Source organism: Salvelinus namaycush, chromosome 8 (assembly GCF_016432855.1).
Source record: "Salvelinus namaycush isolate Seneca chromosome 8, SaNama_1.0, whole genome shotgun sequence".
NCBI classification, from domain to species: Eukaryota; Metazoa; Chordata; class Actinopteri; order Salmoniformes; family Salmonidae; genus Salvelinus; species Salvelinus namaycush.
In genome coordinates, this window is record NC_052314.1 from 4,532,004 (window position 1) to 4,557,394 (window position 25,391).

Below are 25,391 nucleotides of genomic sequence, written 5' to 3' on the forward strand. Positions count from 1 at the left end.
GCCGTTGTTAATGTAAACTTTTATGCAATTAGATTCTGTAAATTATGAGCTACTTCTGAACGGTAGTTTTCATTTCTGTTAATGTGGCTATTTGCCAAAGGTCATTGGATTTTCTCTATATTGATATATGCTCTTGCTTTATAAGCGAGGTTTGTTTGTATTACAAAATTATGACTATTTCTCCTTCTTTACATAGATTATCCATTATATTGACCAGATACTAGTGGCGGTTTAACAAGGAATAAAAACTTTTTTTTTTAAAGGAAGGCTGTCGGCAGGAAGAAGGTCAGGTGGGGCTATTCTAGCCAATGAGAGGGCAGATACGCACGCACAACGTTTTCCACTAGTTAACAAAGCCACAAAGTAAAAAATGGGCTATTCTTTTCGAGGTCATTGTAAGCTGCTGTAGCCTTAGTCTACCATTTGATACAAAAAAAATATGTTGAAATTATATCACTGGTGGTCATTGCGAATCAATTTGCGTCACTTGTGTAGCCTGTTAGATAAGTCGCCAAGCCAATAGATGGCGCTGCTGTTATGTGTAGCCGAGTGTGATTCTCTATAGTTGGAGTGAGTCAAGTTAGGCATTATTTACTACGTACTGAACGGAGATGAACGCACGCTACACAATGATACGGAAGTAAAGACATTCTTATCAAGATTACCTTGCTTTTGTATTGAATAATCAGCATTACAAAACATAGCCTACCTGTTCAGTGAAAAGTACACAATGAAACTGACATTAAATGTGGAGAATGATACATTCGCGATAGAGCTGTGACCATGATCGCAATTGATAACTTCCAATGTAATTAACTAAACATGGACATTAATAAATGCATAATAACACAAGGCTACAACAACAATAAACTTAATTTATAGGCTATTTATTCAATCAGTTTGTCACGTCCAGGTAGGCTACACAAGTGGCACAAAATTATTTGCAACAACTCCAGTGATATCGTCATTTCGAAGTAATTATTGTATCAAATGGTAGCCTGCAATGGCATATTCATTTAAATAGGCTACTTGATGGCAAGTGTATCATTCTCCACATTTAATGTCCGTTTCATTGGGGACTTTTTCCCCATAACAGATGCACGCGAAGGAGTTTCATAACGTCCTTTTATCAGTTGGTAGAGCATGGCACTTGCAAGGCCAGAGTTGTGGGTTCAATTCCCACAGGGAGCCAGTACGACGAACACCTATGAAAATGTATGCACTCACTACTACTGTAAGTTGTTCTGGATAAGAGAGTCTGCTAAATGATTCTCTACTGTAAGTGGTTCTGGATAAGAGAGTCTGCTAAATGATTCTCTACTGTAAGTTGTTCTGGATAAGAGAGTCTGCTAAATGACTCACTACTGTTAGTGGCTCTGGATAAGAGCGTCTGCTAAATGACTCACTACTGTTAGTGGCTCTGGATAAGAGAGTCTGCTAAATGACTCACTACTGTTAGTGGCTCTGGATAAGAGAGTCTGCTAAATGATTCACTACTGTTAGTGGCTCTGGATAAGAGAGTCTGCTAAATGACTCACTACTGTTAGTGGCTCTGGATAAGAGAGTCTGCTAAATAAGTGGCTCTGGATAACAGCTTCTGCTAAATAGTTTGTTGACGTTTTATCAGTTCTATAGCGTTAATATAATGGCGCCGGAGGGGATGGCGGCTGTTTGTGTGTTTTTGCGTTGTTTGTAACTTATTTTGTACGTAATGTTGCTGCTACCGTCTCTTATGATCGAAAATAACTTCTGGACATCAGAACAGCGATTACTCACATCGAACTGGACAAAGATTTTTTTCTTTAATGACACGAAGGATATACTGTTTCTCTGAGACCAGGCCCAAAGCCCCGTCATTCAAATCGAATCAAACTTTATTTGTCACATGCGCCAAATACAACAAGTGTAGACCTTACCGTGAAATGCTTAATTACAAACTCTTAACCAACCATGCAGTTCAAGAAAGAGTTAAGAAAATATTTACCAAATAAACTAAAGTAAAAAATAATTAAAAGTAACACAATAAAATAACAATAACAAGGCTATATACAGGGGGTCCTGGAAATAGAAATAGAGTTAGAGCAGGTTTTCATCAAGGATCTCTCTGTACTTTGCTCCGTTCATCTTTCCCTCGATCCTGACTAGTATCTCAGTCCCTGACGCTGAAAAACATCCCCACAGCATGATGCTGCCTCCACCATGCTTCACCGTAGGGATAGTGCCAGGTTTCCTCCCAAGGTGACGCTTGGCATTCAGGCCATCTTATATTGTCTTAGTACCATCTTATGTCTTAGTACCATCTTATATTGTCTTATTACCATCTTATATTGTCTTAGTACCATCTTATAATGTCTTAGTACCATCTTATTACCATGTTATAATGTCTTAGTACCATCTTATAATGTCTTAGTACCATCTTATAATGTCTTATTACCATCTTAGTACCATCTTATAATGTCTTAGTACCATCTTATATTGTCTTAGTACCATCTTATGTCTTATTACCATCTTATATGGTCTTATTACCATCTTATAATGTCTTATTACCATCTTATATTGTCTTAGTACCATCTTATATTGTCTTATTACAATGTTATATTGTCTTATTACCATCTTATAATGTCTTATTACCATCTTATAATGTCTTATTACCATCTTATATTGTCTTAGTACCATCTTATATTGACTTATTACCATCTTATATTGTCTTATTACCATCTTATAATGTCTTATTACCATCTTAGTACCATCTTATAATGTCTTAGTACCATCTTATAATGTCTTAGTACAATCTTATAATGTCTTATCACCATCTTATAATGTCTTAGTACCATCTTATAATGTCTTATTAACATCTTAGTACCATCTTATAATGTCTTATTACCATCTTATATTGTCTTAGTACCATCTTATAATGTCTTAGTACCATCTTATAATGTCTTAGTACCATCTTATATTGTCTTAGTACCATCTTATAATGTCTTAGTACCATCTTATAATGTCTTAGTACCATCTTATAATGTCTTAGTACCATCTTATGTCTTAGTACCATCTTATAATGTCTTAGTACCATCTTATTACCATGTTATAATGTCTTATTACCATGTTATAATGTCTTATTACCATGTTATAATGTCTTAGTACCATCTTATAATGTCTTAGTACCATCTTATAATGTCTTAGTACCATCTTATTACCATGTTATAATGTCTTATTACCATGTTATAATGTCTTAGTACCATCTTATAATGTCTTAGTACCATCTTATAATGTCTTAGTACCATCTTATTACCATGTTATAATGTCTTATAAGGATCCTGACTAAATGGAGTGCCACTTTTTTTCCCAGAGAGTGGACGGGTCTTCACCTGGGGAGGAAGCAATTACGGACAGCTGGGAAGGAGGTCCTCTGTGGTCCTCTGTGGAGACTGGTCACAGGGGAGACTGGTCACAGGTGAGACTGGTCACAGGGGAGACTGGTCACAGGGGAGACTGGTCACAGGTGAGACTGGTCACAGGGGAGACTGGTCACAGGTGAGACTGGTCACTGTGGAGACTGGTCACAGGTGAGACTGGTCACAGGGGAGACTGGTCACAGGTGAGACTGGTCACAGGGGAGACTGGTCACAGGTGAGACTGGTCCCAGGGGAGACTGGTCACAGGGGAGACTGGTCACAGGGGAGACTGGTCACAGGTGAGACTGGTCACAGGGGAGACTGGTCACAGGGGAGACTGGTCACAGGTGAGACTGGTCACAGGTGAGACTGATCACAGGGGAGACTGGTCACAGGGGAGACTGGTCACAGGTGAGACTGGTCACAGGGGAGACTGGTCACAGGTGAGACTGGTCACAGGTGAGACTGGTCACAGGTGAGACTGGTCACAGGTGAGACTGGTCACAGGTGTGTTTGAGATAATGGCTGCGTTCCAGACCATCTGCTTAGCAGTCGCCCTGCACAAATTAACCAATCAATTGCTGTGTTCGAAAAAGCTGTGATGCATTGTGGGTAAACAATAATGAGCAGTTGTGTATGAAGCGAGATTTGTAGATCAGTCAGATTTCAGTCAGCTGCAATGTCAAAAAATACCCCATTGATTTCAAAATCATCATGTTGTGTAATTCATCCTCATTGGTGGAGAGAGACTGTTGAAGAGAAGTTCAGCCCCAGTCCAGTAGAGGGCAGTAGAAACTAAAACACAAACTAAAGGTTCTTTGTTCCACAGTTCTAGCCTTGATATAAGGCTACTGTATGGGTGTATTGGTTATTACCTGCATTACTGTCTATTCCCTACTAACAGTAGTGTACTATAAGAGGAATAGGGTGCCATTTTGGATGCTGCCTATGTCTGTGTGTGTGTGTGTGTGTGTGTGTGTGTGTGTGTGTGTGTGTGTGTGTGTGTGTGTGTGTGTGTGTGTGTGTGTGTGTGTGTGTGTGTGTGTGTGTGTGTAATCAGTGGTTACGTCCCAATCCCTCCTTTCTCCTGAAGTGTGCACTCATTCACTACTTCCTACAAATCTAAAAACATTGGGTTGGTGGAGGCATGGACTACTGGGAATTTCTTATACCTTTCGAGAATCAGTAAATGGAAGTGAACAAGTGTACAACTTCAGGAGAAATAAGAGATTATTGGGACACAACCAGGATGCCTCTCTCTTTATCAACACCATCAGCAGCCCCCCCAGAGGCAAACAACTTAGCACACCATCAGCAGCCCCCCCCCCCCCCCCCCCACCGAGAGAACAACCTGGCACACCATCAGCAGCCCCCCCCCCCCCCCCCCCCCCCACAGAGAGAACAACCTCTGGTCTCTGGCTAGCCGTAGGTGCTGTCTTGCCAACTCCCATGGTCATTGTCACATGGGACCTCCAGGCTAGCAATTATTTGTGAATAGCATGGGAATAACATGGGAATAGCATGGGAATAACATGGGGATAGCATGGGAACAGCATGGGAATAACATGGGGATAGCATGGGAATAACATGGGGATAGCATGGGAACAGCATGGGAATAACATGGGGATAGCATGGGAATAACATGGGGATAGCATGGGAATAACATGGGAATAGCATGGGAATAACATGGGAATAACATGGGGATAGCATGGGAAAAACATGGGAATAACATGCGAATAGCATGTGAATAACATGGGGATAGCATGGGAAAAACATGGGAATAACATGCGAATAGCATGTGAATAACATGGGAATAGCATGGGAATAACAGGGGAATAACATGGGGATAACATGGGAATAACATTGGAGAAACATGGGAATAACATGGGAATAGCATGTGAATAACAGGGGAATAACATGGGGATAACATGGGAATAACATTGGAGAAACATGGGAATAGCATGGGAATAACATGGGAATAACAGGGGAATAACATGGGGAATAACATGGGAATAACATGGGAATAACATTGGAGAAACATGGGAATAGCATGGGAATAGCATGGGAATAACATGGGAATAGCATGGGAATAGCATGGGAATAACATGGGGATAACATTGGAGAAACATGGCAATAACATGGGAATAACCCTCAACAGCATCACCCGAACTACGTGAACTTTTGACCTTTGACCCCAATTGTCATTTATTTGACCTCCTCTTTCATATGAGCCCATAAGTTTTGTATGGAAAATATTGGGGTCCCCCTCAACGAAGGTTTCACCTTAACAGGTGAAAACCCCCAAGTTTCACTTGTTCATTTTTGGTCGTAGGCGAAAACTTTTCATATTTTATCGAGCCTGAATGGATTCCGAACGCGCCGATGTCAAATGTATACCTTAGGCCTGACTCCCCCCTATCAGAGATACCTACTGCAGCCCTCATCCTCCACATACAACACCCGCTCTGCTTATTTATAAAACCCTCTTAGGCCTGACTCCCCCCTATCAGAGATACCTACTGCAGCCCTCATCCTCCACATACAACACCCGCTCTGCTTATTTATAAAACCCTCTTAGGCCTCACTCCCCCCTATCAGAGATACCTACTGCAGCCCTCATCCTCCACATACAACACCCGCTCTGCTTATTTATAAAACCCTCTTAGGCCTGACTCCCCCCTATCAGAGATACCTACTGCAGCCCTCATCCTCCACATACAACACCCGCTCTGCTTATTTATAAAACCCTCTTAGGCCTGACTCCCCCCTATCAGAGATACCTACTGCAGCCCTCATCCTCCACATACAACACCCGCTCTGCTTATTTATAAAACCCTCTTAGGCCTGACTCCCCCCTATCAGAGATACCTACTGCAGCCCTCATCCTCCACATACAACACCCGCTCTGCTTATTTATAAAACCCTCTTAGGCCTCACTCCCCCCTATCAGAGATACCTACTGCAGCCCTCATCCTCCACATACAACACCCGCTCTGCTTATTTATAAAACCCTCTTAGGCCTGACTCCCCCCTATCAGAGATACCTACTGCAGCCCTCATCCTCCACATACAACACCCGCTCTGCTTATTTATAAAACCCTCTTAGGCCTGACTCCCCCCTATCAGAGATACCTACTGCAGCCCTCATCCTCCACATACAACACCCGTTCTGCCAGTCACATTCTGTTAAAGGTCCACAAAGCACACACATTCCTGGGTCGCTCCTCTTTTCAGTTCGCTGCAGCTAGCGACTGGAACGAGCTGCAACAAACACTCAAACTGGACAGTTTTATCTCCATCTCTTCATTCAAAGACTCAATCATGGACTCTCCTACTGACAGTTGTGGCTGCTTCGCGTGATGTATTGTTGTCTCTACCTTCTTGCCCTTTGTGCTGTTGTCTGTGCCCAATAATGTTTGTACCATGTTGTGCTGCTCCCATGTTGTGTTGCTACCATGTTGTTGTTATGTTGTGTTTCTACTATGTTGTTGTTATGTGGTGTTGCTACCATGTTGTTGTTATGTGGTGTTGCTACCATGTTGTTGTTATGTGGTGTTGCTACCATGTTGTTGTTATGTGGTGTTGCTACCATGTTGTTGTTATGTGGTGTTGCTACCATGTTGTGTTGCTTCCATGTTGTTGTTATGTGGTGTTGCTACCATGTTGTTGTTATGTGGTGTTGCTACCATGTTGTTGTTATGTGGTGTTGCTACCATGTTGTTGTTATGTGGTGTTGCTACCATGTTGTTGTTATGTGGTGTTGCTACCATGTTGTGTTGCTACCATGTTGTTGTTATGTGGTGTTTCTACCATGTTGTTGTTATGTGGTGTTTCTACCATGTTGTTGTTATGTGGTGTTGCTTCCATGTTGTTGTTATGTGGTGTTGCTTCCATGTTGTTGTTATGTGGTGTTGCTACCATGTTGTTGTTATGTGGTGTTGCTACCATGTTGTTGTTATGTGGTGTTGCTACCATGTTGTTGTTATGTGGTGTTGCTACCATGTTGTTGTTATGTGGTGTTGCTACCATGTTGTGTTGCTACCATGTTGTTGTTATGTGGTGTTGCTACCATGTTGTTGTTATGTGGTGTTGCTACCATGTTGTTGTTATGTGGTGTTGCTACCATGTTGTGTTGCTTCCATGTTGTTGTTATGTGGTGTTGCTACCATGTTGTGTTGCTTCCATGTTGTTGTTATGTGGTGTTGCTACCATGTTGTTGTTATGTGGTGTTGCTACCATGTTGTGTTGCTTCCATGTTGTTGTTATGTGGTGTTGCTACCATGTTGTTGTTATGTGGTGTTGCTACCATGTTGTGTTGCTTCCATGTTGTTGTTATGTGGTGTTGCTACCATGTTGTTGTTATGTGGTGTTGCTACCATGTTGTGTTGCTTCCATGTTGTTGTTATGTGGTGTTACTACCATGTTGTTGTTATGTGGTGTTGCTACCATGTTGTTGTTATGTGGTGTTGCTACCATGTTGTTGTTATGTGGTGTTGCTACCATGTTGTGTTGCTACCATGTTGTTGTTATGTGGTGTTTCTACCATGTTGTTGTTATGTGGTGTTTCTACCATGTTGTTGTTATGTGGTGTTGCTTCCATGTTGTTGTTATGTGGTGTTGCTTCCATGTTGTTGTTATGTGGTGTTTCTACCATGTTGTTGTTATGTGGTGTTGCTACCATGTTGTTGTTATGTGGTGTTGCTACCATGTTGTTGTTATGTGGTGTTGCTACCATGTTGTTGTTATGTGGTGTTGCTACCATGTTGTTGTTATGTGGTGTTGCTTCCATGTTGTTGTTATGTGGTGTTGCTACCATGTTGTGTTGCTACCATGTTGTTGTTATGTGGTGTTGCTACCATGTTGTGTTTCTACCATGTTGTTGTTATGTGGTGTTGCTACCATGTTGTTGTTATGTGGTGTTGCTACCATGTTGTGTTGCTACCATGTTGTTGTTATGTTGTGTTGCTACCATGTTGTTGTTATGTGGTGTTGCTACCATGTTGTTGTTATGTGGTGTTGCTACCATGTTGTTGTTATGTGGTGTTGCTACCATGTTGTTGTTATGTGGTGTTGCTTCCATGTTGTTGTTATGTGGTGTTGCTACCATGTTGTGTTGCTACCATGTTGTTGTTATGTGGTGTTACTACCATGTTGTTGTTATGTGGTGTTACTACCATGTTGTTGTTATGTGGTGTTGCTACCATGTTGTTGTTATGTGGTGTTGCTACCATGTTGTTGTTATGTGGTGTTGCTACCATGTTGTTGTTATGTGGTGTTGCTTCCATGTTGTTGTTATGTGGTGTTGCTACCATGTTGTTGTTATGTGGTGTTGCTTCCATGTTGTTGTTATGTGGTGTTGCTACCATGTTGTGTTGCTACCATGTTGTTGTTATGTGGTGTTGCTACCATGTTGTGTTTCTACCATGTTGTTGTTATGTGGTGTTGCTTCCATGTTGTTGTTATGTGGTGTTGCTACCATGTTGTGTTGCTACCATGTTGTTGTTATGTGGTGTTACTACCATGTTGTTGTTATGTGGTGTTTCTACCATGTTGTTGTTATGTGGTGTTGCTTCCATGTTGTGTTGCTACCATGTCGTTGTTATGTGGTGTTGCTACCATGTTGTTGTTATGTGGTGTTGCTACCATGTTGTTGTTATGTGGTGTTACTACCATGTTGTTGTTATGTGGTGTTGCTACCATGTTGTTGTTATGTGGTGTTGCTACCATGTTGTTGTTATGTGGTGTTGCTACCATGTTGTTGTTATGTGGTGTTGCTACCATGTTGTTGTTATGTGGTGTTTCTACCATGTTGTTGTTATGTGGTGTTGCTACCATGTTGTGTTGCTACCATGTTGTTGTTATGTTGTGTTTCTACCATGTTGTTGTTATGTGGTGTTTCTACCATGTTGTTGTTATGTGGTGTTTCTACCATGTTGTTGTTATGTGGTGTTGCTTCCATGTTGTTGTTATGTGGTGTTGCTACCATGTTGTTGTCATGTTGTGTTGCTACCATGTTGTTGTCATGTTGTGTTGCTACCATGTTGTTGTCATGTTGTGTTGCTACCATGTTGTTGTCATGTTGTGTTGCTACCATGTTGTTGTCATGTTGTGTTGCTACCATGTTGTTGTCATATGTTGCTGCCTTGCTATGTTGTTGTCTTAGGTCTTTTGTCGTGATGTGTGTTTTGTCCTATATTTATATTTTATTTATTTATTTACTTTTTAATCCCAGCCCCCGTCCCCGCAGGAGGCCTTCTGCCTTTTGGTCGAACGTCATTTTAAATAAGAATTTGTTCTTAACTGACTTGCCAAGTTAAATACAGGTTAAATAAATAAAAATAACATGGGAATGCCCCTCCGGTCTTAGTGGCTCTCTCAGAGCCTTGCAATTATACAGGGTCTGTGTCCAAAATGGCACCCTAGGAATCATCATCTCCCTGTTGATGTAATTATAGCTTGCCTCAACTACTTGCTATCGTGTTAAAAAAAAGAGAACAGCTGTGAGCCTTGTCAGGAGAAGGATGGAGTTATGGGTGGAGTTATGGGTGCACTCTGCATATATTCGTAATGTAGTTTGTCGTTTTGTACGTAGAATATGTGTGTGATGTGATGCTACTGTATCAGGCTATTATTGAACTTTCCATAATCGATAATCGTCTCCTCAAAATTATAACGATGAATTCAAAACACACTCAAGTCAACTTTTACGGAGCACAACATTATATTGTAGAGTTATCAGGGGAGAGGAACAGACATGGAAGATTTGGATAAAGGGGCCAGCAAGATTAAAGGGGCCAGCCAGATTAAAGGGGCCAGCAAGATTAAAGGGGCCAGCCAGATTAAAGGGGCCAGCCAGATTAAAGGGGCCATGTGTGATTAAAGGGGCCAGCAAGATTAAAGGGGCCAGCAAGATTAAAGGGGCCAGCCAGATTAAAGGGTCCAGCAAAATTAAAGTGGCCAGCAAGATTAAAGGGGCCAGCCATATTAAAGGGGCCATGTGTGATTAAAGGGGCCAGCCAGATTAAAGGGGCCAGCCAGATTAAAGGGGCCAGTAAGATTAAAGGGGCCATGTGTGATTAGTAGATCCATTTGTTTAACATGTAAATTAATGATATATAGCCACTGATTCTTGAAGAATATGAATTATAAATGCCTCGTGAGCTTAGTTCAACTGTCGTACCCCCATCAGAACCCCAAATATAAGGTTGTTTTACTCCAATGTAATTGTAAACAGATGCTGTACAGCATCACAACATGGTTAAAACTAGAATTGCGACATCATAGATGGTCAGTCCTACCTCTGTACATGAATTTGACAGTAGTTACATTTAGTAATAATTCAACCTTTAAAAGTCCCACGACGCATCAACACAAGGATTCAACCCCCCCCCCCCCCCCCCTCAGCTGTTTACCAGTGAATACTTTATTGTTGGTTGAACTGCAGAGTGCCCCCTTTTTAAAAGCATGTTGGTTTTACAACATTAAGTAGTGACTGAAATGAGACGCACAATTTTTGGGGGGGCTCTGCTGCAGTGACTCGTGTTTAGTTACTACGGTTACCACTGTGCTTCTTTTTTTTTTTACTGGTCTGGAGAACCAACCAGAATAAACAGATGCGTGCGTGGTATTCTGGGAAATGAATATTTTAGCGTTTTCCTCTTCTCTTCGCTTTAATTAGTGAAGGATCCTCCCATCTAATTCTGTACAGTTTAAAGTGCACACACACACACTGTTTTGTATTGCTATCCTTGTGGGGACCAAATAATTGATTCTCATCCAAAATCCTATTTTCCCTAACCCTAAATCTAACCTTAGCCCTTAACCTAACCCTAAATGTAACCTTAGCCCTTAACCTAACCCTAAATCTAACCTTAGCCCTTAACCTAACCCTAAATGTAACCTTAGCCCTTAAACTAACCCTAAATCTAACCTTAGCCCTTAACCTAACCCTAAATGTAACCTTAGCCCTTAAACTAACCCTAAATGTAACCCTAACCTTAAAATAGCCTTTTTCCTCAGTGGGACCGGCAAGATGTTCCCACTTGTTCGAATTTTCCTTGTTTTATTATCCTTGTGAGAAATTCTGGTCGCCACAAGGGTTAGTTAAACACACACACACACGCACGCACGCACGCACGCACACACACACACACACACACACACACACACACACACACACACACACACACACACACACACACACACACACACTCACACACACACACACACACACAGTGTCTGATGAGCAGAATATGAGTATCACTGACATAGTTCATTAACCAAGCTGCTCCAGGTGAATGACAAGAATCAGACAGGACAGTTCTTCCACTTCTTGTTGAAATGAGAATGAGAATGTTGTGTGTACAACACAGTAATATCATTGTTAAATATGCAGAGAACGGGGATAACGTTACACAACGTAAACAAGTTAGTTATTCAATGGGTATTTTTGGTGGTGACTAAGGATTCTGGTTTTGTTTAACAGGTTGTTATAAGGCAGCGTTCCCCAACAGGCAGAATTTGGCCTCACAAGTTTGGATGGGTGGATGGATGAAGGACTGAAGGGTGGTTGGATGGATAAAGATGGGTAGGAGATATGGATGGATGAAGGGTGGTTGGATGAATAAATATAGGTAGGTGAGGTGGATGGATGGATGAAGGGTGGTTGGATGGATAAAGATGGGTAGGAGAGACGGATGGGTGGGTGGAGGGATGAAGGGTAGTTGGATGGATAAAGATGGGTATCAAATCAAATCAAATTTTATTGGTCACATACACATGGTTAGCAAATGTTAATGCGAGTGTAGCGAAATGCTTGTGCTTCTAGTTCCAACCGTGCAGTAACAATTTCACAACAACTACCTTGTACACACAAGTGTAAAGGAATTAATAAGAATATGTACATATAAATATATGGATGAGCAATGGCCGAACAGCATAGGCAAGATGCAGTAGATGGTATAGAGCACAGTATATACATATGAGATGAGTAATGTAGGGTATGTAAACATTATATAAAGTGGCATTGTTTAAAGTGACTAGTGATACATTTATTACATCCAATGTTTTATTATTAAAGTGGCTAGAGATTTGAGTCAGTATGTCGGCAGCAGCCATTCAATGTTAGTGATGGCTGTTTAGCAGTCTGATGGCCTTTTGTCTGAAGCTGTTTTTCAGTCTCTCGGTCCCAGCTTTGATGCACGTGTACTGACCTCGCCTTCTGGATGATAGCGGGGTGAACATGCAGTGGCTCAGGTTGTTGTCCTTGATGATCTTTATGGCCTTCCTGTGACATCGGGTGGTGTAGGTATCCTGGAGGGCAGGTAGTGTGCCCCCGGTGTCAGGTAGGGTGGAGGTGATATGATCCTTGACTAGCCTCTCAAAGCGCTTCATGATGACAGAAGTGAGTGCTACGGGGCGATAGTCATTTAGTTCAGTTACCTTAGCTTTCTTGGGTACAGGAACAATGGTGGCCATCTTGAAGCATGTGGGGACAGCAGACTGGGATAAGGATTGATTGAATATGTCCGTAAACACACCAGCCAGCTGGTCTGCGCATGCTCTGAGGACGCGGCTGGGGATGCCGTCTGGGCCTGCAGCCTTGCGAGGGTTAACACGTTTAAATGTTTTACTCACGTCGGCTGCGTTGAAGGAGAGCCCGCAGGTTTTGGTAGCGGGCCGTGTCAGTGGCACTGTATTGTCCTCAAAGCGAGCAAAGACGTTGTTTAGTTTGTCTGGGAGCAAGACATCGGGGTCCGCGACGCGGATGGTTTTATTCTTGTAATCCGTGATTGACTGTAGACCCTGCCAAATACATTTCAGTAGGAGAGACCAATGGGTGGATGGATGAAGGGTGGTTGGATAAAGATAGGTAGGAGAGACGGATGAGCGGAGCTAATAGAGAGGGTGGATGGGCGGAGCTAATATAGAGGGTGGATGGGCGGAGCTAATAGAGAGGGTGGATGGGCGGAGCTAATAGAGAGGGTGGATGGGTGGAGCTAATAGAGAGGGTGGATGGGTGGAGCTAATAGAGAGGGTGGATGGGCGGAGCTAATAGAGAGGGTGGATGGACGGAGCTAATAGAGAGGGTGGATGGGTGGAGCTAATAGAGAGGGTGGATGGGTGGAGCTAATAGAGAGGGTGGATGGGCGGAGCTAATAGAGAGGGTGGATGGACGGAGCTAATAGAGAGGGTGGATGGGCGGAGCTAATAGAGAGGGTGGATGGGCGGAGCTAATAGAGAGGGTAGGTGGGCGGAGCTAATAGAGAGGGTGGATGGACGGAGCTAATAGAGAGGGTGGATGGGCGGAGCTAATAGAGAGGGTGGATGGGTGGAGCTAATAGAGAGGGTGGATGGGTGGAGCTAATAGAGAGGGTGGATGGGCGGAGCTAATAGAGAGGGTGGATGGACGGAGGTAATAGAGAGGGTGGATGGGTGGAGCTAATAGAAAGGGTGGATGGGCGGAGCTAATAGAGAGGGTGGATGGGTGGAGCTAATAGAGAGGGTGGATGGGCGGAGCTAATAGAGGGTGGATGGGCGGAGCTAATAGAGGGTGGATGGGCGGAGCTAATAGAGAGGGTGGATGGGCGGAGCTAATAGAGGGTGGATGGGCGGAGCTAATAGAGGGTGGATGGGCGGAGCTAATAGAGGGTGGATGGGCGGAGCTCATAGAGAGGGTGGATGGGCGGAGCTCATAGAGAGGGTGGATGGGCGGAGCTAATAGAGAGGGTGGATGGGCGGAGCTAATAGAGAGGGTGGATGGGCGGAGCTAATAGAGAAGGTGGATGGGCGGAGCTAATAGAGAGGGTGGATGGGCGGAGCTAATAGAGAGGGTGGATGGGCGGAGCTAATAGAGAGGGTAGGTGGGCGGAGCTAATAGAGAGGGTGGATGGGCGGAGCTAATAGAGAGGGTGGATGGGCGGAGCTAATAGAGAGGGTGGATGGGCGGAGCTAATAGAGAGGGTGGATGGACGGAGCTAATAGAGAGGGTGGATGGGCGGAGCTAATAGAGAGGGTGGATGGGTGGAGCTAATAGAGAGGGTGGATGGGCGGAGCTAATAGAGAGGGTGGATGGGCGGAGCTAATAGAGAGGGTGGATGGGCGGAGCTAATAGAGAGGGTGGATGGACGGAGCTAATAGAGAGGGTGGATGGGTGGAGCTAATAGAGAGGTTGGATGGGCGGAGCTAATAGAGAGGGTGGATGGGCGGAGCTAATAGAGAGGGTGGATGGGCGGAGCTAATAGAGAGGGTGGATGGGTGGAGCTAATAGAGGGTGGATGGGTGGAGCTAATAGAGGGTGGATGGGCGGAGCTAATAGAGGGTGGATGGGCGGAGCTAATAGAGAGGGTGGATGGGCGGAGCTAATAGAGAGGGTGGATGGACGGAGCTAATAGAGAGGGTGGATGGACGGAGCTAATAGAGAGGGTGGATGGACGGAGCTAATAGAGAGGGTGGATGGGCGGAGCTAATAGAGAGGGTGGATGGGAGGAGCTAATAGAGAGGGTGGATGGGTGGAGCTAATAGAGGGTGGATGGGCGGAGCTAATAGAGGGTGGATGGGCGGAGCTAATAGAGAGGGTAGATGGGCGGAGCTAATAGAGAGGGTGGATGGGCGGAGCTAATAGAGAGGGTGGATGGGCGGAGCTAATAGAGAGGTGGATGGCGGAGCTAATAGAGAGTGTGGATGGACGGAGCTATAGAGAGACTGCAACATATTCTCTAATATATTGTAGCTGCCAAAATATTCTCTAATATACTGTAGCAGACTGCCAACATATTCTCCAATATACTGTATCTGCCAACATATTCTCCAATATATTATAGCTGCCTGTCACGCCCTGACCTTAGAGAGCCTTTTTATGTCTCTATTTGGTTTGGTCAGGGTGTGATTTGGGCTGGGCATTCTATGTTCTATTTTCTATGTTTTTGTGTTTCTATGTTTTGGCCGGGTATGGTTCTCAATCAGGGACAGCTGTCTATCGTTGTCTCTGATTGGGAACCATACTTAGGTAGCCCTTTTTCCCTCCTTTCGTTGTGGGTAGTTAACTTTGTTTGTGGCACATAGCCCTTAAGCTTTTGTTTGTGGCACATAGCCCTTAAGCTTCACGGTTGTTTTGTATTGTTTATTGTTTTTGTCGACGTCATCCTAAATAAAAGGAATATGTACGCTCACCACGCTGCGCTTTGGTCCAATTCCTTTGACGGCCGTGACACTGCCAACATATTCTCTAATATACTGTAGCAGACTGCCAACATATTCTCTAATATACTGTATCAGACTGACAACATATTCTCTAATATACTGTAGCAGACTGCCAACATATTCTCTAATATACTGTAGCAGATGCCAACTATTCTCTAATATACTGTAGCAGACTGACAACATATTCTCTAATATACTGTATCAGACTGCCAACATATTCTCTAATATACTGTAGCAGACTGACACATATTCTCTAATATACTGTATCAGACTGCCAACATATTCTCTAATATACTGTATGACTGCAACAATCTCTAATATACTGTAGAGCTGACACTATTCTCTAATATACTGTAGCAGATGCAACATATTCTCTAATATACTTAGCAGACTGCCACAATTCTCTAATATACTGTGCAGCTGCCAACTATTCTCTAATATACTGTAGCAGACTGCCAACATATTCTCTAATATACTGTAGCAGACTGCCAACTATCTCTAATTGTAGCAACTGACAACCTATTCTCTAATATACTGTAGCAGACTGCCAACATATTCTCTAATATACTGTATCAGACTGCCAACATATTCTCTAATATACTGTACAGACTGCCAACTATTCTCTAATATACTGTAGCAGACTGACAACATATCTCTAATATACTGTAGCAGCTGCAACATATTCTCTAATATACTGTAGCAGACTGACAACATATTCTCTAATAACTGTAGCAGACTGACAACATATTCTCTAATATCCTGTAGCAGACTGACAACATATTCTCTAATATACTGTAGCAGACTGACAACATATTCTCTAATATACGTAGCAGACTGACAACATATTCTCTAATATACTGTAGCAGACTGACAACATATCTCTAATATACTGTAGCGACTGACAACATATTCTCTAATATACGTACAGACTACAACATATTCTCTAATATATGTAGCAGACTGACAACATATTCTCTAATTACTGTAGCAACTGCAACATATTCTCTAATATACTGTAGCAGACTGACACATATTCTCTAATATACTGTAGCATACTGCCAACATATTCTCTAATATACTGTAGCAGGCTGCCAACATATTCTCTAATATACTGTACAGGCTGCAACATATTCTCTATATACTGTAGCAGACTGACAACATATTCTCTAATATACTGTAGCAGGCTGCCAACATATTCTCTAATATACTGTAGCAGACTGACAACATATTCTCTAATATACTGTAGCAGGCTGCCAACATATTCTCTAATATACTGTAGCAGACTGCCAACATATTCTCTAATATACTGTAGCAGACTGACAACATATTCTCTAATATACTGTATCAGACTGCCAACATATTCTCTAATATACTGTATCAGACTGCCAACATATTCTCTAATATACTGTAGCATACTGACAACATATTCTCCAATATACTGTATCAGACTGCCAACATATTCTCCAATATACTGTATCAGACTGCCAACATATTCTCCAATATATTGTAGCTGCCAACATATTCTCCAATATATTCTAGCAGACTGCCAAAATGTTCTCCAGTATACTGTAGATGACTGCCAATATATTCTCCATTAAACTGTAGCAGACTGCCAACATATTGTGCAATATACTTTAACAGACTGCCAACATATTCTCCAGTATATTGTAACTGCCAACATATTCTCCATTAAACTGTAGCAGACTGCCAACATATTGTGCAATATACTTTAACAGACTGCCAACATATTCTCCAGTATATTGTAACTGCCAACATATTCTCCATTAAACTGTAGCAGACTGCCAACATATTGTGCAATATACTTTAACAGACTGCCAACATATTCTCCAATATTTTGTAGCTGCCAACATATTCTCCAATATACTATAGCTGCCAAAATATTCTCCAATATACTGTATCTGCCAAAATATTCTCCAATATATTGTAGCTGCCAACATATTCTCCAATATATTGTAGCTGCCAACATATTCTCCAATATACTATAGCTGTCAACATATTCTCCAATATTTTGTAGCTGTCAACATATTCTCCAATATTTTGTAGCTGCCAACATATTCTCCAATATACTATAGCTGCCAAAATATTCTCCAATATTTTGTAGCTGTCAACATATTCTCCAATATTTTGTAGCTGCCAACATATTCTCCAATATACTATAGCTGCCAAAATATTCTCCAATATATTGTAGCTGCCAACATATTCTCCAATATATTGTAGCTGCCAACATATTCTCCAATATATTGTAGCTGCCAACATATTATTCCCCACTCAGGTGGTGTAGGTGTCTGTCAACATGGCTCTTCTAAACCATTCCAGTACCCCCCTGTGCATGCATGCAATGCATGGACGATATTGCTGTCGTTGACCTCACTGACTAACTGAAATCTGTTGACTTTTGTGTTTGGAGAAAAACTAAAACAAGAAATTAACTGGTTGTAAGAAATACAAAGAAATTAAGACACATTCTCAGAAACGTTTTGGCTTGTACTGTAGTGAAAACACTGCAATGTACTGTCGTGAAAACATTCAGTCCACTGTACTCAACTTTCAGTGTACTGTACTCAAAACACTGCAATATATTGTACTCAAAACACTGCATTGTACTGTACTGAAAACACTGCATTGTACTGTACTGAAAACACTGCAATGTACTGTACTCAAAACTTTCAGTGCCACGTACTCAACTTTCAGTGCGTTGTACTCAAAACACTCTGCACTGTACTGTACTCAAAACACTCTCTGTTTTCCAACTGAAGGTTATGACAAGCCTTGGAGCGCCCTAAACAGCATGTCTGGCATGAGCGTGAGTGGCCTGGGCGGCCATGACGCCTCTGGAGTGTCGTCCTCCTGCGTTTCCGCCCTACCCTGCAGTCCATCCTGTCTCATCCAGCACTCTCACTCCCCCATCCCATCCATTCTCTGAACTCTAGCATGGTTCACCAGGACACTTTGGCCCTGTCCGGAATCACCCCCTAACGGTAGCCCCGGCCTACTCGCTAGACACTTGTGGAGATCTGAGAGGATTGGATAGGTGTAGGCAATATGGTGATATCGCCACCTAGCCTATCAGAGGGCAAGGTGGAGTTGTCACCATATATTATTGCTTAGTTACACCTCTCCAATCCTCTCAGATTTCTAGGGGTTGTTTCTGGACACATCCTATCACTATATGACCTGTCCTCTCTCTACTGCTCTCTCCTCTCTCTACTGCTCTCTCCTCTCTCTACTGCTCTCTCCTCTCTCTACTGCTCTCCCCTCTCTACTGCTCTCTCTACTGCTCTCTCCTCTCTCTACTGCTCTCCCCTCTCTCTACTGCTCTCTACTGCTCTCTCCTCTCTCTACTGCTCTCTCCTCTCTCTACTGCTCTCTCCTCTCTCTACTGCTCTCTCCTCTCTCTACTGCTCTCTCCTCACTCTACTGCTCTCCCCTCTCGCCTCTCTCTACTGCTCTCTCCTCTCTCTACTGCTCTCTCCTCTCTCTACTGCTCTCCCCTCTCTCTACTGCTCTCCCCTCTCTCCTCTCTCTACTGCTCTCCCCTCTCTCCTCTCTCTACTGCTCTCTCCTCTCTCTACTGCTCTCTCTACTGCTCTCTCCTCTCTCTACTGCTCTCTCCTCTCTCTACTGCTCTCCCCTCTCTCTACTGCTCTCTCCTTTCCCTACTGCTCTCCCCTCTCTCTACTGCTCTCCCCTCTCTACTGCTCTTCCCTCTCTCTACTGCTCTCTCCTTTCCCTACTGCTTTCCCCTCTCTCTACTGCTCTCCCCTCTCTCTACTGCTCTCTCCTCTCTACTGCTCTCTCTACCTCTCTCTCTCTACTGCTCTCTCTACTGCTCTCTCCTCTCTCTACTGCTCTCCCCTCTCTCTACTGCTCTCCCCTCTCTCTACTGCTCTCCCCTCTCTTTAGTTTTACTCTTGCCCTTACTCCCGCGTTCCTTTTTGCTTTCCTTTTTCTTTTCTTTTTTTTCCGTCTCCAATTTGTCTCCAAATTGAAATAATGGTACAAAATGCTCCCAAGACAAGGTCTTAGCTTGAGAGTCTCATCATGTTCAGTACATTGTCACACAGGCCTCTTTGCATGGATTGCCTCGTTCAGATGCAGCTCCAGTAAAGCATTGATGATATACTAGTCTGATATGTGATTCTACAGGATATTATCCCCGATTGTCTATTTGTTCTGCCTTTCTATCATTGCCTGTTGCTCTGTTGTTTTTGATTTCTCATACTTTTTACTTTCCGTTCTATATTAATAACTTTCTCATCTGCTTTTTTAAAATAAAACTTGTGAAACAAAGACAATTTCATAAGATGTATTTAACCCCTGCTTTAACATGTTTATGATGCTGAAGCTGTGGTTTTACTTATTGGAAGCGAACAGCTGCCTGCTGTTTTCTGGTGTCCCAAATGGCACCCTATTCCCTATATAGTGCACTACTGGCACCCTATTCCCTATATAGTACACTACTGGCACCCTATTCCCTATATAGTACACTACTGGCACCCTATTCCCTATATAGTGCACTACTGGCACCCTATTCCCTATATAGTGCACTACTGGCACCCTATTCCCTATATAGTACACTACTGGCACCCTATTCCCTATATAGTGCACTACTGGCACCCTATTCCCTATATAGTGCACTACTGGCACCCTATTCCCTATATAGTACACTACTGGCACCCTATTCCCTACATAGTGCACTACTTTAGACCAGATACCCTATGGGCCTTGGTCAAATGTTGTGCACTTTAATAGGGAATAGGGTGCCATTTGGGACGCAGACAAGTTGTTGAGTATCTCCCATTTAAGTATTTCCTTGTTGCAAAGTGAAGGCGTTCTGAATACAGGATGTGTATGATGAGACAAACACTTTATAACTCTGAGAGTCGCAGTACAGATGTCAAATCTGGAATGAGTAGGGATCTAGAATAATGATGATGATTCTAGAATGAGGAAGAGATCTAGAATGATGATGATACGTTTGTCAACAGAAACTAAACTTTCGTTTCATTTGCATGTGTTGCATGAGATTATGTTCAACGAGAAGCTAACTGTATCACATGTAAGAAAAACATGTTGCTTTCTTTCAAAAGCTTCTTCTCCCTTTTATTATGCACATTCTGAAGCAGCTTATTCTATAGCAAGAGACTCATAGCAGAACAATTCATGTAGCTGCCATGTTTTGCCTTTCCCAAATTCATGTATTGTTTACTTACTATGTGGTTTTTTAGGAAATAATTTTTATATAGGAACCTACTTTCAAAAGAGTAACACTTGACTTAATATACCAAACTTCATTTAATATACCAAACGTTAAATGAAAAGATTTACTAGTGAGATAATACGAACTGTTTGCAGTTTAACAATACATAATGATACATAGTCTGCAGACATGATGATATATCGTTTACACCTGTATCTGTAGGAATTTATGTATTTTTTTTTCAGCCCCAATACTTATGCAGTAAAACATAAAGGAAAAGCACTTTAACAAGTCTTGAGTTGACTTATTTATCAGACACATTAAATCCTAATAAAATATATATCCTGCTTTATTTGGGCAAGGTTTTCCATTTCCTTTTTGTCTGATCATATCTCTGCTGTGGTGGTGCTTGATGTTAACTGTTAAAACCCTTGTGAAGATTAAATGTCAAAAGAGATACAGGTGAACTATATGTTCGTACGTAATGCAATTATATAAGGTTCCAGTACAGTACAGTACAGTATGGGGTTTTGGGGGATGTTGGGGGAAAGGAACATGCATGTATTTTACATTATGCAAAAGAAAAGTATTCAAATACAAGATGTAAATAAATAAAAAAATATCATTGCATGAAATAAATTTTGTATACAACAGTGTTTTAGACTCTGTTTTTTTATTTAAAAGACAAAACATGCATTCATGTTTGTAACTTTTTCCGTTAGCATATAGCTAGTCCGTTGTATAGCCTACGGTACTTGTGTGCGGGGTCAAAGAGTGCTTCCATGAGTTGGGACTATGGGAGCATGACACAATGTCCCAAACAAAGCATGGCCACTACTGACTGAACCTTTGTACAGCAACAGCATGATCTGGGCATGAGTATTAACATTCTGAAGAATCCAACCGTTGGAAACAAACACTACATCTCTGTCTGATGCCTTCTGCCTTGATTCTAAGCATGGAAAAATACATGGTTAAACTGACACCTTTACCATGATGAAAAGCAGAGCGCATTTTATTTACCGTCATTCCACCACCCGCTGCCATACACTGTTCTAGTAGAGGTATCCTAGTCTACCTGTCCCTCTACACTGTTCTAGTAGAGATATCCTAGTCTACCTGTCCTCTACACTGTTCTAGTAGAGATATCCTAGTCTACCTGTCCTCTACACTGTTCTAGTAGAGATATCCTAGTCTACCTGTCCTCTACACTGTTCTAGTAGAGATATCCTAGTCTACCTGTCCTCTACACTGTTCTAGTAGAGATATCCTAGTCTACCTGTCCCTCTACACTGTTCTAGTAGAGGTATCCTAGTCTACCTGTCCTCTACACTTTTTCTAGTAGAGATATCCTAGTCACCTGTCCTCTACACTGTTCTAGTAGAGATATCCTAGTCTACCTGTCCTCTACACTGTTCTAGTAGAGATATCCTAGTCTACCTGTCCTCTACACTGTTCTAGTAGAGATATCCTAGTCTACCTGTCCTCTACCTGTTCTAGTAGAGATATCCTAGTCTACCTGTCCCTCTACACTGTTCTAGTAGAGATATCCTAGTCTACCTGTCCTCTACACTGTTCTAGTAGAGATATCCTAGTCTACCTGTCCTCTACACTGTTCTAGTAGAGATATCCTAGTCTACCTGTCCTCTACACTGTTTCTAGTAGAGATATCCATACTCTACATGTCCCTCCTACACTGTTATAGTAGAGGTATCCTAGCCTCTACACTGTTATAGTAGAGGTATCCTAGCCTAGCCTAGTCTCCTACACTGTTATAGTAGAGGTATCCTAGCCTAGCCTAGTCTCCTACACTGTTATAGTAGAGGTATCCTAGCCTAGCCTAGTCTCCTACACTGTTATAGTAGAGGTATCCTATTCTCCTACACTGTTATAGTAGAGGTATCCTAGCCCCCTACACTGTTATAGTAGAGGTATTCTAGCCCCCTACACTGTTATAGTAGAGGTATTCTAGCCTCCTACACTGTTATAGTAGAGGTATTCTAGCCTAGCTGTCCCTACACTGTTATAGTAGAGGTATCCTAGCCTAGTCCTCTACACTGTTCTAGTAGAGGTACCTAGTCTACCTGTCCCTCTACACTGTTCTAGTAGAGGTATCTAGTCTACCTGTCCTCTACACTGTTTCTGTAGAGATATCCTAGTCTACCTGTACCCTCTACACTGTCTAGTAGAGATATCCTAGTCTACCTGTCCTCTACACTGTTCTAGTAGAGATATCCTAGTCTACCTGTCCTCTACACTGTTCTAGTAGAGGTATCCTAGTCTACCTGTCCTCTACACTGTTCTAGTAGAGGTATCCTAGTCTACCTGTCCCTCTACACTGTTCTAGTAGAGATATCCTAGTCTACCTGTCCCTCTACACTGTTCTAGTAGAGATATCCTAGTCTACCTGTCCCCTACACTGTTCTAGTAGAGATATCCTAGTCTACCTGTCCCTCTACACTGTTCTAGTAGAGGTATCCTAGTCTACCTGTCCTCTACACTGTTCTAGTAGAGATATCCTAGTCTACCTGTCCCTCTACACTGTTCTAGTAGAGATATCCTAGTCTACCTGTCCCTCTACACTGTTCTAGTAGAGATATCCTAGTCTACCTGTCCCTCTACACTGTTCTAGTAGGAGGTATCCTAGTCTACCTGTCCTCTACACTGTTATGTAGAGTATCCTAGTCTACCGTTCTCTACACTGTTCTATAGGTATCCCTAGTCTACCTGTCCTCTACCTGTTTCTAGTAGAGGTATCCTAGTCTACCTGTCGCTCTACACTGTTCTAGTAGAGTATCCTAGTCTACCTTCCCTCTACACTGTTCTAGTAGAGGTATCCTAGTCTACCTGTCCCTCTACAACTGTTCTAGTACGATATCCTAGTCTACCTCTCCCTACACTGTTCTAGTAGAGATATCCTAGTCTACCTGTCCCTCTACACTGTTCTAGTAGAGGTATCCGTCTACCTGTCCTCAAACTGTTCTAGTAGAGATATTCTCTAGTCTACCTGTCCTCTACACTGTTCTAGTAGAGATATCCTAGTCTACCTGTCCTCTACACTGTTCTAGTAGAGATATCCTAGTCTACCTGTCAACCATCTCCATCACAAAGACATCATTTGTTGTAATAATTGTCTGTGTTGTTTTGTTTTTGATATGTTTGTAGAGACCACCCAGCGACAGCCTCGGAGCAGACCAGCAGCATCAGACTCAGTTTGTGTAATGAACCATGGTGTTCCCACCACGATATGTCTGTCCCATAATAAGACCCCCTCACCGCAACACCAGCCACCCACCTGATAATACAGTAGCCTTGTTTGTTGTGTGTATAAAATTAGCAGTTTTTAACAAATGGGTGTTACACTGGCAACCTGTACATCACAAACCAAATGGCACCTCATTCCCTATGTAGGGCACTACTTTTGAACAGGGTTATTCCCACCTACTGTATGCAGGCCCTCGGGCAAAAGCAGTGCACTACATAGGGAATAGGGTGCCACTTGGTTTTAAGACACATCCTAACTCAGCATCGATATAGCACAGAGGGACTGTTGTTTTCAAGCCTTATGTAGCTCAGTATCTGTGACTGGTTATTGTGCTGTAATGTGCTGTAATGATATGTGCCTACTTTTTGGTGTGTTTGTGCCTGTATATATGCTTTTGTGTGCAGAAGTTGTGCTTGTACTGTCAAATGTTTTTGGGAGTGATTATCAAATATTTGTGTGCTGCTTCTGTTTAAAAAAAAAAACGTGTTTACTTCGATTACTTATATCCATATAACTAGAATGAGATTCTATTTAAATCCATAGACCTAGAATGAGATTCTATTTAAATCCATAGACCTAGAATGAGATTCTAGAATGATATTCTATTTCTATCCATAGAACTAGAATGAGATTCTATTTCTATCCATAGAACTAGAATGAGATTCTAGAATGATATTCTATTTCTATCCATAGAACTAGAATGAGATTCTAGAATGAGATTCTATTTCTATCCATAGAGCCAGAATGAGATTCTAGAATGAGATTCTACTTCTATCCATAGAACTAGAATGAGATTCTAGAATGAGATTCTATTTCTATCACCCCCTTCCCCCAAAAATTATCATCAAGTCTTCGTATGAGGATAATATGAGGATAATGAGGATAATATTATTAACAATAATGATAATAATAATATTAATAATAATGATAATATTAAAAATAACTAACAATAATGATAATATTAATAATAACAATAATGCTAATAATAATATAAATAGTAACAATAATGATAATGATAATAATATGAATAATAACAATAATGATAATACTAATACTATTAACAACAATAATGATAATAATAATATTATTAACAACAATAATGATAATAATAATATTATTAACAACAATAATGATAATAATAATATTATTAACAACAATAATGATAATAATAATATTATTAACAACAATAATGATAATAATAATATTATTAACAACAATAATAATAATGAGGATAATATTAACAACAATAATAGCCTTTTGCACTGGTTGCACCTGTGAACTTTAACATTCCTTTCATTATAATTTATAT

The 25,391-nt window shown here is 41.8% G+C and overlaps 1 protein-coding gene across 1 annotated transcript in view; it reads right to left on the reverse strand.

The window, feature by feature from the left end:
- Nucleotides 1-3,592: 3,592 nt before the first annotated feature.
- The window catches only part of LOC120051658 (potassium voltage-gated channel subfamily C member 1-like), an 86,402-nt gene continuing 64,603 nt past the window's right edge, over nucleotides 3,593-25,391 (reverse strand). Inside the window, exon 4 of the mRNA XM_038998550.1 lies at nucleotides 3,593-3,684. Within this exon, the coding sequence (XP_038854478.1) occupies nucleotides 3,593-3,684 (92 nt within the window). The remainder of the gene's footprint in view (nucleotides 3,685-25,391) is intronic.